Raw genomic sequence first — 18,469 nt, 5'->3', positions numbered from 1 at the left:
AGGAGACAAACTGAGGGAGGACGAGGAGACAAAGTGAGGGAGGAGCGAGGAGACAAAGCGAGGGAGGACGAGGAGACAAAGCGAGGGAGGATGAGGAGACAAAGCGAGGGAGGAGCGAGGACACAAACTGAGGGAGGACGAGGAGACAAAGCGAGGGAGGACGAGGAGACAAAGCGAGGGAGGACGAGGAGACAAAGCGAGGGAGGAGCGAGGACACAAACTGAGGGAGGACGAGGAGACAAAGCGAGGGAGGATGAGGAGACAAAGCGAGGGAGGACGAGGAGACAAAGCGAGGGAGGAGCGAGGACACAAACTGAGGGAGGACGAGGAGACAAAGTGAGGGAGGAGCGAGGAGACAAAGCGAGGGAGGACGAGGAGACAAAGCGAGGGAGGATGAGGAGACAAAGCGAGGGAGGATGAGGAGACAAAGCGAGGGAGGATGAGGAGACAAAGCGAGGGAGGATGAGGAGACAAAGCGAGGGAGGATGAGGAGACAAAGCGAGGGAGGACGACGAGGAGCGAGGACACAAAGTGAGGGAGGACGACGAGGAGCGAGGACACAAACTGAGGGAGGACGAGGAGACAAAGCGAGGGAGGACGAGGAGGAGGGAGGAGGACGAGGAGCGAGGACACAAACTGAGGGAGGACGACAAGGAGCGAGGACACAAACTGAGGGAGGAGCGAGGACACAAACTGAGGGAGGAGCGAGGACACAAACCGAGGGAGGACGATGAGGAGGGAGGACACAAACCGAGGGAGGAGGACGAGGAGGGAGGACACAAACCGAGGGAGGAGGACGAGGAGCGAGGACACAAACCGAGGGAGGACGATGAGGAGGGAGGACACAAACCGAGGGAGGAGGACGAGGAGCGAGGACACAAACCGAGGGAGGAGCGAGGACACAAACCGAGGGAGGACGATGAGGAGGGAGGACACAAACCGAGGGAGGAGGACGAGGAGGGAGGACACAAACCGAGGGAGGAGGACGAGGAGCGAGGACACAAACCGAGGGAGGAGCGAGGACACAAACCGAGGGAGGACGATGAGGAGGGAGGACACAAACCGAGGGAGGAGGACGAGGAGGGAGGACACAAACCGAGGGAGGAGGACGAGGAGCGAGGACACAAACTGAGGGAGGAGCGAGGACACAAACCGAGGGAGGACGATGAGGAGGGAGGACACAAACCGAGGGAGGAGGACGAGGAGCGAGGACACAAACCGAGGGAGGAGCGAGGACACAAACTGAGGGAGGAGCGAGGACACAAACCGAGGGAGGACGATGAGGAGGGAGGACACAAACCGAGGGAGGAAGACGAGGAGCGAGGACACAAACCGAGGGAGGAGGACGAGGAGCGAGGACACAAACCGAGGGAGGAGGACGAGGAGCGAGGACACAAACTGAAAGTCGACGTCTGATTGGAGGAAATAAAGACGTGTTAAAGCAGCAGTAACCTCTGACAGTCTGATCCAACATGAAAAGACGAAGAATCATTTCAGCTCATTTAGTTTAACTGCAAGAGTCTGAGAGTCCGCTACGGAGCCTGAACCAGGTCTGGACCGGATCACAGCGCTTTCCTGAGGCCAAACTCTCAATACAGGTGTAATAATTTCTATAAAGTCATGAGTCCAGAGGTTCTTTAAGGATCAGGTTTTAGCTGTAGAAGCACAGGTTAACCTCAGGAGCTGTTGGGGGGGCGCTGCATTCAGGTGACTCAGTTTCAGGGGAAACATACTGTTATTTTCTTCCAGAGCTTTCTACACTTGGATCCAACTTCTCCTCTGTGTTTATTGTGACCGGGGTTTCCTTCACCAGGAGAACCATCCTGTCCTGTTGGGGACACGCAGGAACATCTGCAGCAGCAGGAGCTCTGGAGGGACAGGAGACATCAGACCGGGCCGGAGCTGAAGAGGTTAAAGGAGTCTGATCCGGCTCTGAGCCCTCAGGCCTGTGGCTGTCCTGGTCTCAGCCGGGTCACACCGAGGGTTTCACAGCTTGGAGGTTTCTGTCATTTTAAAACGATCTCATCAGCAGAAAGCTCTGGATCTGAGGGGGGGCGGGTCAGTCCGGTGGACCGGAGGAGGCTCAGCAGGTCATTACAGCACATTAAGATCCACATTAGAGTCATTACGAGACGAGCAGTCAAAACCGATCGCTCCTGTCCGATGACCTGAGGGGGGTCCTGACCCACATGAGGAGTCAGCCCGTCTCCTGGTGCTGACTCCTGGTGGTTTTTCAGGCACAACAGGAAATTATGTAACGTTCATATGGAGGGAAAACGGTGGCATCAGGAGCGACGGATTATTTTCAGTCCAGAGAAGAAGAAGCATCTGCTGGGTTCAGCTGGGACGCCACAATCCCCCGACCATCAGACTCTCTAGGGGTCCCCGCTAGCTGCTGTCTGATTGGACGGGGGTTAGTGTGCTCTGACCAATCAGCAGCCACTGACTAGTCATGAAAAGAAACGCTTCTAGTTCACGATCAATATAAACTGACTGCAGAACAAAGAGACAGGAGCTCATTTCTTCAGAGTTCAGGCCGCCGTACTGCTGAGCCAGATGAATTTCACTGAACCCCCATCTGCAGTGGTCGAACCCCCCAAACCACTAGAGTTTCAGAGCGGTGTGTCACAGATCCGTGGTGCACTACTATCTGTCCGTCACCTACTGAAGGTCCTACCTCCTGATGGAGCTGGACACACTTATTCACGTACTGGGCCACGAGACCAAGACCAGGACCACATGTGATCATTGTTTGGCTAGAATCTGTTTTATTTTGTGTTTTCTGTAGTATTCTTTTTATTCTGTGTTTTACAGTGTAAGCACATTTTGTCATCAGAGTGTGTAACCGTGTGGTGGATGAATAAGATTTCAGCGATTCAGTAAGAAAATATCACACACTGAATCGATATCAGTGAATTTGATGTATTGTGCAAATACGCATGATGCAGGTGCAAATATTTATGCGGACAATTCAGAATGAACGTCGGCCTGTTGCAACAGGAGGATGTTAAAATTTGAGAAAATTTGATTTGTATTGTTGCAGAACATGTACTGTCCTATTGAACAGGTATTTACCTATTTACCTTTACTCGGACCTGAACCCGGACAGACCGCTGGACTCTCTGAGGTCGAACCTTCAGCCGGTGTCGGACCTGAACCTGGACAGACCGCTGGACTCTCTGAGGTCGAACCTTCAGCCGGTGTCGGACCTGAACCCGGACAGACCGCTGGACTCTCTGAGGTCAAACCTTCAGCCGGTGTCGGACCTGAACCCGGACAGACCGCTGGACTCTCTGAGGTCAAACCTTTAGCCGGTGTCGGACCTGAACCCGGACAGACCGCTGGACTCTCTGAGGTCAAACCTTCAGCCGGTGTCGGACATGAACCTGGACAGACCGCTGGACTCTCTGAGGTCAAACCTTCAGCCGGTGTCGGACATGAACCCGGACAGACCGCTGGACTCTCTGAGGTCGAACCTTCAGCCGGTGTCGGACATGAACCCGGACAGACCGCTGGACTCTCTGTGGTCGAACCTTCAGCCGGTGTTGGACCTGAACCCGGACAGACCGCTGGACTCTCTGTGGTCGAACCTTCAGCCGGTGTCGGACATGAACCCGGACAGACCGCTGGACTCTCTGAGGTCAAACCTTCAGCCGGTGTTGGACCTGAACCCGGACAGACTGCTGGACTCTCTGTGGTCGAACCTTCAGCCGGTGTTGGACCTGAACCCGGACAGACCGCTGGACTCTCTGTGGTCGAACCTTCAGCCGGTGTTGGACCTGAACCCGGACAGACTGGACTCCGTGAGGTGGGACCTGATCTGTCTGATTACAGTTTGACTTCAGAGTGAATCTAAGAGTCGGCTGATGAAGCAGGAAGCTCGCCTCCTAATCACATGTTTGATCTGGAGGGATGGAAACAGCTGCCGGCCACCTTCTACCCGTCTGCGAGGAGCCGACCCCGCTGGTGGAGGGAGGGGTGGGGGGCTCATGGTGCTAGTTGGAGGACGTACTTTAGGTGAAGGCGTTGGGGGGCGTGGGGGGTTGCCAGTGACTCGGCTCTCAGTGCCAGAATCCACCACAATTGGCTCCATATGTGTGTTTGAAGTAGCTGATGAAGAGGAATGAACTAAGGATGAAGCGAGCGGCCCTGATTGGTCGTTACTACCACACACGCACACACCCAGCTGTGACAATCATGAAACCGTGAGTAATCTCCCCAGCAGAAACACAAACACGCCGCCATCAAACGGCTTTCACAGGAAGTCAGTCCCCAGCTCCTCCTCTCTGATGACATCACACAGGCCGTGAAAAACAGCAGTCTGTGATTGGTCGGGGACAAACTTGCAGTCCGTCAATTCCTCGTCACGGCGAGAATTAATCGTCTAATCCGAGAATCAAATACTTTTCAGGCCGCAGCAACAAAACCTTCCAGAGGACACCTGACGACCGGCAGAGCCCCGACGGCCACACAAAGACCAGCGAAGAAGAAAAGCCACCTGCCGACCACGTGGTGTCCACATTGATGTGATTTCAGCGTCCTGCTGCTCGGCTGTGATGGATGTGATGTCTTTGTGTCCCGCCGCAGGTTTCTGCCGGCTCGGGTCAATCACTATTAAATTACAAAAGTCCACCACTCAAAGGCCGATTGATAGATGGACGCCGCAAACACCCCGACCACAAAGAGGCCACAGAGCCCTGAGTGCATTCAGACACGCCAGACTGCCTCCACAATGGAGCCTTTTTTGTTTTGTTTTCTTCTTCAGGGCCAGCACCACGAATCCACCTCGCTCCGACACTACAGGACTGATGGGTCTGCAAACAAAACTTGAGTTTGAGCCTGATGAGCTCAGAAAGTCAGAAATGATTAAAATATGACTCTTGTTCCAGTTTAGGCTGGACGTCTTCCCCATGAGTCTACACCCGTCTGCAGATCAGGAAAATATAACTGAAGTCGCTCGGCTGCAGGTTCAAACACTGTTAACAGGATAAAACGACTGTTCTCATGTGAGATTGTGTACAGGAGCCTCAGTGTTAGTGAAAGAAACACTGAGCAGAATTAACAAAGCAGTGTAAGAAATGAAGGCAGCTGAATGTAAATAAAAGTTTTCTGTTTTCCTTAAATAAACTAAGAATTTGAAGAGTTCAGACTGATGAGGCCAGTTTTCATTTGTTTTTCTGGTATTTATGGGAATTACTGTCTCACGCACTGAAGGAAAGTTATGAGTTCCAGTAGAGAGTTAGAGCTGGAACAATTAGTCCGTTCATCATTTTTCTCTGTCTGGTGTTCGATCAATCATCAGCCGTGTTTCCATCAGCGTTTTTTAATGTACATTTTGAAGAATCGCATCAGAAAAGGTCGATGGAAACGGCAAAATTTGGAAATAAACAAAACATTTTTACGCTCACTTGAGGTGGAATCAGTTCTGACGTAGCGAACTTGTAACTCACGACTAATCGGCTGTTTCTGCTGTCGGCGTCTTGCCCTGTTGTGCAGAGTTCTGCACGCCTGCAGAGAAGTTCCTGCACCTCGCGGCTGATGCTGTTCGAGCTCTTACTCCACTGTCAGTTGTAGATCTCTTCCTTTACTGATGCTTGCCGTTCCTCAAATGTCTGTGGATAAAAGTGTCGGCCACATGAGGAAAAATAAACCATCCTCTGGTTCTCTAATGTCTCGTGTTTCCTGTGTTTTCTCAGTAAACTGGTCGAACAAAACGAAAACCTCTGTTGTCACTTTAATGATTTCACCCAGAAACAGGCGCTCAGTAATCAGTAATTCAGTTTGCATGCTGCTGGGGCTTCTGACCTTTCCATTAATCTCTGATAGATTTATATGTATGTATATAAATATAATGTGTGAGCATCAGCTGCAGCCCTTTAGTTTAGAGGCGACGAGCTCATTAGTGAACAGTGAGAGACACTAAAAGAAGAAGACGTGTTGTGGTTTGGCGTTCCCCCTCTGGGCCGCTTGTGTTTCTTCACCATGAACTCTCCTCGATCTGAACACGTTAATACCTCTGCAGAGAAATCACCCCCCCCCCCCTCGCCCCGTTTGTTTCTCTGAGCGCTTTATATTTTCAAAGAGCAGGGCTGGGTGTTTGGCAGAGGGACCGCGGGCGTGTGGAGGGATTGTCGGCCATGCATATCATCACTTACTTACACTCTGTGAGTTTGCTTTTGGATCAGACACATTAGCATCTGAAAATGAGCTGAGAAACGCCGCAGGCGAGAGGAAGTGGTCTTGCAGCCCGGCGTCACTGATACGACACGTGAACGCAGCCGACATGCAGAGCACCAACACACAGTTTAGATATCACTCGCCTGAGAGGAAACACACACACCAAACCTTTTAACACACAGGCTGGACAATGTTGCTCATCAGCTGTGAGTCTTAGTTATTAAGGGAAAGTTTTCACATCTTAAACTCATTTTAGCACTGTGAGAAGCTAACATGCTAAATGTTTCATGTTACAACATGGGGGGGTAAAGGAGATGTAACACGCCACTGAGACATCTTTGAAATCACTTCTCAAAAAGCTTTTTATTAATGCAACCAAGCAGGAACCTCCGGGTCTGTTCTCTCTAACAGCCAGCAGGGGGCGACTTAAACCTGCGTCCTCTCCAGCAGCCAGCAGGGGGCGACTTAAACCTGCGTCCTCTCTAACAGCCAGCAGGGGGCGACTTAAACCTGCGTCCTCTCCAGCGGCCAGCAGGGGGCGACTTAAACCTGCGTCCTCTCCAGCAGCCAGCAGGGGGCGACTTAAACCTGCGTCCTCTCTAACAGCCAGCAGGGGGCGACTTAAACCTGCGTCCTCTCTAACAGCCAGCAGGGGGCGACTTAAACCTGCGTCCTCTCCAGCAGCCAGCAGGGGGCGACTTAAACCTGCGTCCTCTCCAACAGCCAGCAGGGGGCGACTTAAACCTGCGTCCTCTCTAGCAGCCAGCAGGGTGCGACTTAAACCTGCGTCCTCTCTAACAGCCAGCAGGGGGCGACTTAAACCTGCGTCCTCTCCAGCAGCCAGCAGGGGGCGACTTAAACCTGCGTCCTCTCCAACAGCCAGCAGGGGGCGACTTAAACCTGCGTCCTCTCCAGCAGCCAGCAGGGGGCGACTTAAACCTGCGTCCTCTCCAGCAGCCAGCAGGGGGCGACTTAAACCTGCGTCCTCTCTAACAGCCAGCAGGGGGCGACTTAAACCTGCGTCCTCTCTAACAGCCAGCAGGGGGCGACTTAAACCTGCGTCCTCTCCAGCGGCCAGCAGGGGGCGACTTAAACCTGCGTCCTCTCTAACAGCCAGCAGGGGGCGACTTAAACCTGCGTCCTCTCCAGCAGCCAGCAGGGGGCGACTTAAACCTGCGTCCTCTCTAACAGCCAGCAGGGGGCGACTTAAACCTGCGTCCTCTCTAACAGCCAGCAGGGGGCGACTTAAACCTGCGTCCTCTCTAACAGCCAGCAGGGGGCGACTTAAACCTGCGTCCTCTCCAGCAGCCAGCAGGGGGCGACTTAAACCTGCGTCCTCTCCAACAGCCAGCAGGGGGCGACTTAAACCTGCGTCCTCTCCAGCAGCCAGCAGGGGGCGACTTAAACCTGTGTCCTCTCCAGCAGCCAGCAGGGGGCGACTTAAACCTGCGTCCTCTCTAGCAGCCAGCAGGGGGCGACTTAAACCTGCGTCCTCTCCAGCAGCCAGCAGGGGGCGACTTAAACCTGCGTCCTCTCTAGCAGCCAGCAGGGGGCGACTTAAACCTGCGTCCTCTCTAACAGCCAGCAGGGGGCGACTTAAACCTGCGTCCTCTCTAGCAGCCAGCAGGGGGCGACTTAAACCTGCGTCCTCTCTAGCAGCCAGCAGGGGGCGACTTAAACCTGCGTCCTCTCTAGCAGCCAGCAGGGGGCGACTTAAACCTGCGTCCTCTCTAGCAGCCAGCAGGGGGCGACTTAAACCTGCGTCCTCTCTAGCAGCCAGCAGGGGGCGACTTAAACCTGCGTCCTCTCTAGCAGCCAGCAGGGGGCGACTTAAACCTGCGTCCTCTCTAGCAGCCAGCAGGGGGCGACTTAAACCTGCGTCCTCTCTAGCAGCCAGCAGGGGGCGACTTAAACCTGCGTCCTCTCTAACAGCCAGCAGGCGGCGACTCCAGCGGCTGCAGAAAGAAAATGTTTCTACTTCTCAGCTGATTTATTCCCTCAGTAAACACTTTCCTGATGAGTTTATGGTCTCAGTCGCTAGTTTCAAGTCAAAAAAAGCTCATCAGGAGTCGGATGCTCATTTTCCAGGAAGTACGTTTAGTTTTAAGCCTGTTTGTCGCTAGTTAGCATCCCAGCTAATATGAATTACAGATGCACCTTGCTAACCAAGCTAGCTAGCTCCTCCCTCTCGCCCATATATGGTCGCATCTGGTTCCAAAAAACCAAGATGGCGACAGCCAGGATGCCAAACTGGAGGCTTCAAAACAGCGACCCACAAACCAACGGCGCCACGGCGGCTCCGTTATTTCTGTTGTACAGTTTTGAAAGCAACAGACTTTCATTTCCATTTGCATGTGTTTTATTATTATTATTATTATTATTATTGTTCCAGTGTGAGGATTTAAAAGAAGCGGTCAAACAACAAAACTGCAGCAGATCGATTCTGAGCAGCGTTCTCTTTCAGGTGGAACGGGCAGCCACCGCCGGCCGTCTCTGAACTTCACAGTTAATCCTCGTTAAACGCCGCTCCTGTCTAATCCAACACCCTGCTTGTCGCAGATTAAAGGAGGATCACACTGACCTGCTGACATCGGGGAACTGGACCGGGTAGTACAGGACCACGCACTTGGGTCGGATCAGCAGGTCCAGGTCTCTGGGTCTGTGGTCTGGGATCTTCTTCATGAAAGAGGAGATGGAGGACAGGAAGGAGTCCATGTTGAAGGCGGAGTTAAACACCACCAGGTCTGCCACCAGGCTGCCGACACACAGGAGGGAAGTGAGGACACGCCCTTTCTGAGTTAACGCTCTGTGCACGTTAACGGCAGGGATTTCATTTCATTAGTAGTTTATGCTGTTACTCATCTGTGTTTCCAGTTTCTTAGTTTCCATTTGAAATGTCGCAAAACAGAAAGAGAAAACGTGAACGAGGCGTGTGAGCGAATAAACCCGGCGATCAGTTGGCGTTAAACACGGCTGTAATAAACAGGAAGTAGTAAAGTGAAAACAGCTGACCGGTCAGGAGGTCAACGTTCGCTGTAGGGCTGCACAATTTCAAGAACAATCAGACTGCGATTGGGAACAAATGGTACTCTGAGTCTGCTCGCTTGGTTATCGAGGAATCCATTTTGAAACGTGTGTTTCTCAGCTTGAACAAACGAACACAAGAAACAAGGTTTTCGCCACCAGTCTAAGAATACTGATCCAGCCACATTGTAAACATCTAGTCTGGAGTCTAATATTAGTACATCCAATAAAAAGTGAGATGTCAGTGTTGCACTATAGTGATTACTGTATTCATTATAATTTCATATAGTAGTCAAACATTAAATCCAGCTGGTTTTTATTTATTTCATCCTGGTGCAGGAACAGGCTCTACATCGGTCTCTAATTCACTTCTAACTCTTCAAAAATCATACTGGTCATCCAGGCTGTGATTGGTCGGTTGATGAAAAGTGACCAGGCAACAAAAGGCAGCGAGACAGCCAAACCTTCTGTCTTAGCCCACCGCTTCAGCTGCCGCCGCCGCCGCTCTGTCACAGAGCGACCGCCATTTCTCTCGCTGCTCCGGTGGCGAGACCGACTACGTTTTGAACCATTAGCTGCAGGTTGTTGTCTTAAAATTTTTCTCATTGCACGTAGGCTCATCTGTTTTTGGAGGCACGTGCGAGAGCCCACTTTTTCTTTTTTCGCACATGACGACGTCGCAATTGCGATCAGATTAGTCGTGCTGCCGTAGTTCGCTACGTCAGAACTTATTCGCCAAAGGTGTTTCCATTTCCTGTTTAGCCCATAAACAGGAAGTGTGTTCAAATGTTTCCATTTCATCAACCTGTTGTAACTCAAAATGAGCATGTAAAACAGGAGCAGCGATGTGGTGGCGGCTCACTGAGCTACTGCATCTGCTGCAGAGGTCTGCAGCTCCAGTCTCTTAGTGAGGCTGAACCGCTGATCACTCATATTAAAGTTAAGCACAGGTCTCAGTGAGAGTAATGACAGCGTAAACTCTCTGGAACAGGAAGCTCACGTCTGGTATAAAAAGTCAGCTGTAGGGAGTTTCACCGTGGAGCTTTGTGCCGCATTCTAATTAAAACGAGTGAAGTAATCGGGCTTCGATCCAATCAGAGGCCTCTTAATGATCAGTTATTTAATGCCGCTGTAACGTCGTTAGCGGAGGCGGGGAGACTCCACTTATTGACATGCTGCCCTGCAGATCAACAACAATCAGTTTGCTGCGTGCTGTTGGACAGCTGATTAATGACAACTAGACCCACTTCAATTACACACAGCGGCCTGTCAGAGACGCTCGTTAGCCAATCACATGCAGCCTGACACGCTCATTAAGACAAACTGCAGCAGAGTTGATGCTGCGATCGTTGGCTGTTTAAAGCTAAATAAATCTCACTTATTAATTATAACAGCACATTTTATAACGGATACATAAAACCTCGTGTGTCGTGTTTGAGCTGAACAAACTTTGTAACTCCTGATTCTGTGTGAATTATTTCTGAACTTGATTGTAACTGATGAGGCACAAACACCAGTAACACCTTTTATATATATCTGACTTTAACTTCCTCCGCTAACGCAGGTCGGTTCATGTATCACACCTAAAAACAGGAAATGTTTCTTTACTTGGTGTCGATGACGACTCCGTTGTTCGCAGAGGCAACACTTCAACACATGTTGAGCTTTAATGCAGTCCAACAAAAGAAAATATCTAAAAAATGATTCTTTTATATTAGAAATACACACACACACACCGGACCAGGTACCACTGGGGGGGTCGCTCAGAGGAAAGAGAGCCAGGACATGTTGGCCCAGTTTGGACTTAATTCTGCTACTAAAGGTCCGGTCTGGACAAAATGGGACTCATGTAGGCCAAGAACAGAAACCAGATACTGTTGAGCCCACCTGGTCCATCAACATCCCGGGTCACTCGGTGGGCGGTCCATGTTGTGAGGTGCCAGGGCAAGAATGTTCTGGATGGATGCGTGTACGTAAATATGTATAGAAATAACTGTATCTAGTGTTTGATTTTATATGTTACCATCTTTTAAAACACATCTAATGATGTGTTTTGTGAGCAGCCTCGATGGTGTGTTTCTGCAGAGTTTCCATCCAGTCTTCAAAATTGTGTGGGTGGTGATGGCGCAATGGATAAGACTATGTCTTTGGTGTGAGAGACCTGGGTTCAATCCCCCCACTGTGACCCGTCCACCAGTGTGTCCCCGAGTGAGACACTTAACCCCTCGCTGCTCCAGAGGCGTGTGACCTCTGACATGTACAGCAATTGTAAGTCGCTTTGGATAAAAGCGTCAGCTAAATGAATAAATGTAAATGTGAGTGAAACCAGGCCGTGCATCACCTCGATGAGCGTTTCTCTGTGGGCTGGAACTGGAAGTCCATTAATTGATCGGCCGATCAGCAGAAAAAGATCTTTGGATCATTCATACGTGTTGAAATCATGTTCAGCAGCTTCTGTGGTCTTGAAGTCAAGAAGGGAGCCATTCATCTGCTGGTTCCTTTCATGCTTGTATAACTTTAACTGAAGTTGAATCCTCCAATCAGCTTGTTGATACCCAAGCGCCTCCACACCTGTTGTAAAGGACGTGAGGACAGCGTCTCGCCACCGACAGATCTGCAGAGTTAAAGCAGCTGCTGACTGACACCTGATTACTCCTTAAAAAGAGCGAGACCTCTGCAGCTGCTTCCTGTGACCCATAGCAGCCGTCACTGCAGGACTGCGACCCGAACCCAACCGCAGTCCTGAACATACACACCAATAACAGAACTAGTGTTTACCATGAGAGGACCTGGTTGTATCCGTACTGGAAGTCTCTCTCCTGGTCTTTGCGGACCGGATAAACCAGCTGGTTCTCGTGGAAGTACAGAACCTTCTTCAGACGGGCCAGATCTGGTCTGAGGGCCACCAGCTCACACAGGTTCAGGACCGAGCTGCTGAACAAGACTCTGAGGAGAAAAGTGTGTACAGAAATATGATGTTAGTGGAAGGAAAATGAAGTACAGACGGTCTGTACAGCTGCCAAAAACCTGGTGTCAGAAACCTGCTGAGAACCACATCTGGAGTCAACATGGAGGTCCGGGGAGGCGGCGGAGTACAGAAACTTACAGAGCCTTCTTTAAAACAGTCAAACGAAATGCACTATTAATCAATAACACTGATATCAATAATAATAACAACAATGGGGCAGCAGAACACAGTGACATATTCAAACAAAAAGGACGAACAGCAGGACATTTCCTGTTCTGCTTATTACATCTGGGTATTTCTATAAGATACAGAAGTGGAACTTCTGGTAATAATCATCATCATCTCAGTGTAAAATGTCACTGTGGTCAACGTTGGTGTGAAAGGACCCGTCACTAGCAGGAAGAGGCGGGACTCAAGGCCAACCTCGAGTCTCGAATCTGATGACCGAGACTTCATGTAAACAATCCATTAGTCCAACATCACTTCATCCTTTTGACTTCAGGTCACGTTTTTATATCATAATAATGACTTGTACTCATCTTCAGTCTTGACTTGTCATCTGACTTGTGTCTGGACTTGGCTTAGGACTTAGTGTCTGGACTTAGGACTTAGTGTCTGGACTTAGGACTTAGTGTCTGGACTTAGGACTTAGTGTCTGGACTTAGGACTTAGTGTCTGGACTTAGGACTTAGTGTCTGGACTTAGGACTTGTTGGACTTGGCTTAGGACTTGTTGGACTTGGCTTAGGACTTGTTGGACTTGGCTTAGGACTTGTTGGACTTGGCTTAGGACTTAATGTCTTGACTTGGGACTTAATGTCTTGACTTGGGACTTGTTGGACTTGGCTTGGGACTTAATGTCTGGACTTAGGATTTGTTGGACTTTAATTAGGACTTAATGTCTGGACTTAGGACTTAGTGTCTGGACTTAGGACTTAGTGTCTGGACTTAGGACTTAGTGTCTGGACTTAGGACTTGTTGGACTTGGCTTAGGACTTATTGTCTTGACTTGGGACTTAATGTCTTGACTTGGGACTTAATGTCTTGACTTGGGACTTGTTGGACTTTAATTAGGACTTATTGTCTTAACTTGGGACTTAATGTCTTGACTTGGGACTTGTTGGACTTTAATTAGGACTTATTGTCTTGACTTGGGACTTAATGTCTTGACTTGGGACTTAATGTCTTGACTTGGGACTTAATGTCTTGACTTGGGACTTAATGTCTTGACTTGGGACTTGTTGGACTTTAATTAGGACTTATTGTCTTAACTTGGGACTTAATGTCTTGACTTGGGACTTGTTGGACTTGGCTTAGGACTTATTGTCTTGACTTGGGACTTAATGTCTTGACTTGGGACTTAATGTCTTGACTTGGGACTTAATGTCTTGACTTAGGACTTGTTGGACTTGGCTTAGGACTTATTGTCTTGACTTGGGACTTAATGTCTTGACTTGGGACTTAATGTCTTGACTTGGGACTTATTGTCTTAACTTGGGACTTGTTGGACTTTAATTAGGACTTGTTGGACTTTAATTAGGACTTAATGTCTTGACTTGGGACTTGTTGGACTTTAATTAGGACTTAATGTCTTGACTTGGGACTTGTTGGACTTGGCTTAGGACTTGTTGGACTTTAATTAGGACTTATTGTCTTGACTTGGGACTTGTTGGACTTGGCTTAGGACTTGTTGGACTTTAATTAGGACTTATTGTCTTAACTTGGGACTTAATGTCTTGACTTGGGACTTGTTGGACTTGGCTTAGGACTTATTGTCTTGACTTGGGACTTAATGTCTTGACTTGGGACTTAATGTCTTGACTTGGGACTTAATGTCTTGACTTGGGACTTGTTGGACTTGGCTTAGGACTTATTGTCTTGACTTGGAACTTAATGTCTTGACTTGGGACTTAATGTCTTGACTTGGGACTTAATGTCTTGACTTGGGACTTAATGTCTTGACTTGGGACTTGTTGGACTTTAATTAGGACTTATTGTCTTAACTTGGGACTTAATGTCTTGACTTGGGACTTAATGTCTTGACTTGGGACTTAATGTCTTGACTTGGGACTTGTTGGACTTTAATTAGGACTTATTGTCTTAACTTGGGACTTAATGTCTTGACTTAGGACTTGTTGGACTTTAATTAGGACTTAATGTCTTGACTTGGGACTTGTTGGACTTTAATTAGGACTTAATGTCTTGACTTGGGACTTGTTGGACTTGGCTTAGGACTTGTTGGACTTTAATTAGGACTTATTGTCTTGACTTGGGACTTGTTGGACTTGGCTTAGGACTTGTTGGACTTTAATTAGGACTTATTGTCTTGACTTGGGACTTGTTGGACTTGGCTTAGGACTTAATGTCTTGACTTGGGACTTGTTGGACTTGGCTTAGGACTTAATGTCTTGACTTGGGACTTGTTGGACATGGATCAGGCCCTCATAGCCAACACAAGAGACATATAGACAGAAATAAAAACCTGCAGGATGGACTTTTGGAATTCTTTTTATAAAAACGTGACACAACCTTGGAGACAAACGTCTTTGTCAGCTGATGTGTCCCCACGATAACGATGTGGACCAGCACAACCAGGTCTTCCCCTGTGGGTGATCCTGCAGTCCTGACCCTCTGATGATGATATACTGTTAACCACATTATCCGAACCCTCTGTGCTCAGAGTCTTTGAAGATCTGGATCATCCCTGACTGACCCCACCTCTCCTTCATCACTCACCTACCACCTCACCCCCCCTCTCCTTTTCAACCCCCCACAGGATCTTTAATGTGGCTTCTCCACGAGCCACCGCTGATAACTGGGAGCCTCTCAGACCTGGATTAGACTAATTTCCTGGACCCGCTCGGGTCTTTTTTCAGGCCTGTGGTACAAAAGTAGAACGGGAATCTCTCTGACTCAAACCAGATGAGTCTATTTTTACTCTGTTCACTGCCAAGAATAGTCGGAAGGACTTCCTGTGTTCAGAGTTAAGAGTTACTGAGTGAATCCATGTGGACACAGACGATCTGTGTTTCTTGCTCAGATTTCTCTAAAGACGTCTGTGTTTTCTTACCGAAGCTTTGGGCTTTTAACAAGATATCACAGATCACATGAGCCTCAGCAAACAAACCAACCAAACGTCCATGAAACAGAAACATCTAAAAGAGACTCCCAAGGTCAAACACTTCTGACAAGCTAACACGAACATGGCATTTAATATTTAACGTGCTATCATTATGTAGCATTCAGCACCTTTACCCTGTAACATGCTAACATTACATAGCGTTTAATAATGTTTGCTGTAATTAACATTTAGCATAACAAAATAACAAGTATTCTTAACTTTTTGGCAAATTAACTTTGTTTTGCATCTACAAACATCCCTCTCAGCAGGCTAACATGTTTGGTAGCTAATGTGACTTTTGTGAGTCTTGGAGGCTAAATTAGCCTTTCTGATGTATGATGATCTTCTAACACATTTTTAGCCATGCTAGCTGCGTTGCTCTATGGGTGTTTTTTTATCCTCCCCTCAGGATGAACTGTTATAACTTTAGTGATCATTTATTTATTTTTAGTAGCACAACAACAAACAAACATACATAAATACACTGTATGAATTATGCAGGAGAGGTAAGAAACCCCCAAGGGCTTATAGTGAAACCTCCCCTCTGGGTTTTCAATTGATATTAAACAAAAATTATTATAGAAAAAATAATGACAACAATGATAAACTATTAAAGAAAACATGCACAACACACATACTGAATCTGACACTTCATCTAGCGCCATCATCAGGTCAACATGTTCCAACACTTTGGTTTATGACATATGCTAACATGGTAAACTAAGATAGGGAAGATGGTTACATTATGTTTTTAGTATTGTGAGCATGTTAGCATGCTGGTGTTAGCATTTAGCTCATAGCAACACTGTGCTAAGGAACAGCCTGGCAGAGCTGCTAGCACGTAGACTCAGTCTGGCTAAACAGGACATCACTGACGAGTTCACAGAAACGTCTACAGAGACTCCGGAGGTCAGACACTTGGGGAATTTCCACATTCGATACCATATAAAGTTTCTGTGGTGGTGATGTTCCTGGTCTGGTTCATATAAATGTTTATTGTTGTTCATGAAGAAGTTATTTCATAGAAACTACTTTCCTCAAACCGCTGGCTGCTAGAACAGTAGAAGAGCTTTAAGCTGCAGTTTAAACGTAATCTGCTGCTGAAGAAATCCCTGAATCCTGACGAATGGAAAATAAAATCAAATAAACTGTTAATAAACGCTGGATAAATTTGCAATGAGGACGGCTTGAAGCCTTTTAAGTCCTGATGACTGTAATTTAAATATTCTAAGGCGACGTGTTTTCATGATGCAGCAGCTTCGAAACTTTAGGAATGAACACTTGTTTGAATTCAGAACGAAATCAAAGGGCAGCGCAGTGAAACAGTGAATCATGTTTGTACATGATGCCCTTTAAAAGCACAGTCTGAGAATGAGTCAGCCCCCCACACTGAAACACACTCTGCATCTCTAGAGAGGAACTATCAATACAGATCAGATGCATCAGGCTGATGTTGGTCTGTTATTGACTTCTATCATCAGATCTGACTGAGCAGCTTCACACGTCACTGAAACCTGCACTGAAATCTTCCTCACGCTGCTCTCGTCTTCACTTTTTAAACTCAAGAGCACAGAAAGATTCCGAATAAAGTTATCCAGTTAAACCTGAGTGTTCATGAATTAAAAAGACATGTTAATACCAGCGTTACCTGTACCACCAGAATCCGTACCACCAGAATCCGTACCAGTATTACCTGCTGTTACCTGTACCAGCACCACATGGACCAGCGTTACCGGTACCAATATTACTTGTACCAATGTCACCGATACTAATGGTATTGCACAATTGTACAAGTGCTACGTGTCCAAATGTTACACGTGCGAGTGTTAACCTGTACGCTCTCACCTTTGCCAGCATTAGCTGAACAAGTGTTACATGTACACAGTTCACCTGTACAAGTGTGAATGCATCCAAATGTCACCTGTACGAGTCTCACCTGTATGACGGACAGGTGGGGATGGTTTGGCTGAAGTGCAGCGCCGCCGTTCTCGCCCTCCAGTGCCATTTCTTGGCAGGCAGCGTGAAGACGGAGCAGCCGTCGATGTTTTCTTTCAGCAGGTCGATCAGCTGTTTGTGGGAGCCGCCGTAAAACGCCTCCACCAGCAGAACGCTGGGAGTCTGAGAGCCCTGACAGAGAGGAGACGGGATTACTGATCGTACGGATCAGGTGTTACGGTGAGGTTGCATTATTTATGTTTCTACCTATAAAGCACTGATGTGTGTCGTAGAAATTAACTTTAACGTTTGTTATTTCCTCCTGTACGAGCTTTACGTTAAACTGTATCTATATAAAATAACTTTAATTAAATAATGATTGTTTCTGATTAATTAATGTGAATTTGTGGCATTTTAAGATAATAAAAACTAAAAGATAGATAGTCTGATTCTGTATGAACATGAGATATCAGTGCGGTTGTGTGTCTCACATGTGAATATAATATTTAGTTTTTCTTCTGCAAACGGATTCTCTCTGGCCGATGAATCAATAATAAATATATTCATTAGACACAGCAGGAAAACAGTGCATCTTTTTAACAGATCAATATTTAAATAGTATGTCTACATCCTGTTGTTGGTGTCAGAGTACAAAAGCAAAACTCAGGATGACTGAACATGAAAAACTAGAGGTGTTTGAAAATCTCACGTCAGACACATCTCAACACCGACTCTCCAAGCACGGTCCGTAAAACACGACCGGTAGACCAATAAAAATATAATCAATGACCGATTTAATAGTCACAGTTAAATATGTGGTTGTAGATCAGAACTTTATTAATCCTGGGAGGATAAACCTGATCAGAGAGACATCAGAGTGCCACCACACTCAACTCTCCACATTTCACTATATTTAATACAATAAATGAACTAATAAAAGGCTCTAAACTGATCACAAGGGAAAAGAAGCTGAACCAAACTTTGAAAATGTCACAGCTGAAGTCCCCTTTAGCTGATCTCAGACAGTGAACACATCAAACGGACCTTCAGCCTGCACATTAACCAACAGTCCGTCCTGTTCTTCCTCTCGTTAGCAGCTCCTTCAACAAACTAACTTCCTGTTGTTGTCTGAATAAATAAAGTTTATACGCTGCAGGTGTGATGGCATTCATAAAAGCAGCAGTTTACTTACTGTTGCACCAAATGTGAGTCCATTCATTGATTAATCTACAGAAAATTAATCTG

General features: G+C 47.6%; 1 protein-coding gene across 3 annotated transcripts in view; it reads right to left on the bottom strand.

Annotated features, from left to right (window-relative positions):
• The window catches only part of gtdc1 (glycosyltransferase-like domain containing 1), a 47,799-nt gene that overhangs the window by 13,768 nt on the left and 15,562 nt on the right, over positions 1-18,469 (bottom strand). For all 3 annotated transcript variants that reach the window (XM_038719968.1, XM_038719969.1, XM_038719970.1), the window contains exons 2-4: positions 17,226-17,416; positions 11,980-12,147; positions 8,759-8,932 (exon numbers count right to left, since the gene is read on the bottom strand). In XM_038719968.1, coding sequence (XP_038575896.1) covers positions 8,759-8,932; positions 11,980-12,147; positions 17,226-17,416 — 533 coding nt within the window. The remainder of the gene's footprint in view (positions 1-8,758; positions 8,933-11,979; positions 12,148-17,225; positions 17,417-18,469) is intronic.

This window comes from Micropterus salmoides, unplaced genomic scaffold (assembly GCF_014851395.1).
Source record: "Micropterus salmoides isolate LMB-PRFRI ecotype aquatic unplaced genomic scaffold, ASM1485139v1 Ms_hic_scaffold_15, whole genome shotgun sequence".
Classification (NCBI taxonomy): Eukaryota; Metazoa; Chordata; class Actinopteri; order Centrarchiformes; family Centrarchidae; genus Micropterus; species Micropterus salmoides.
Note: the sequence above shows the minus strand (reverse complement) of the source record. Positions and strands in the feature narration are given on the sequence as shown.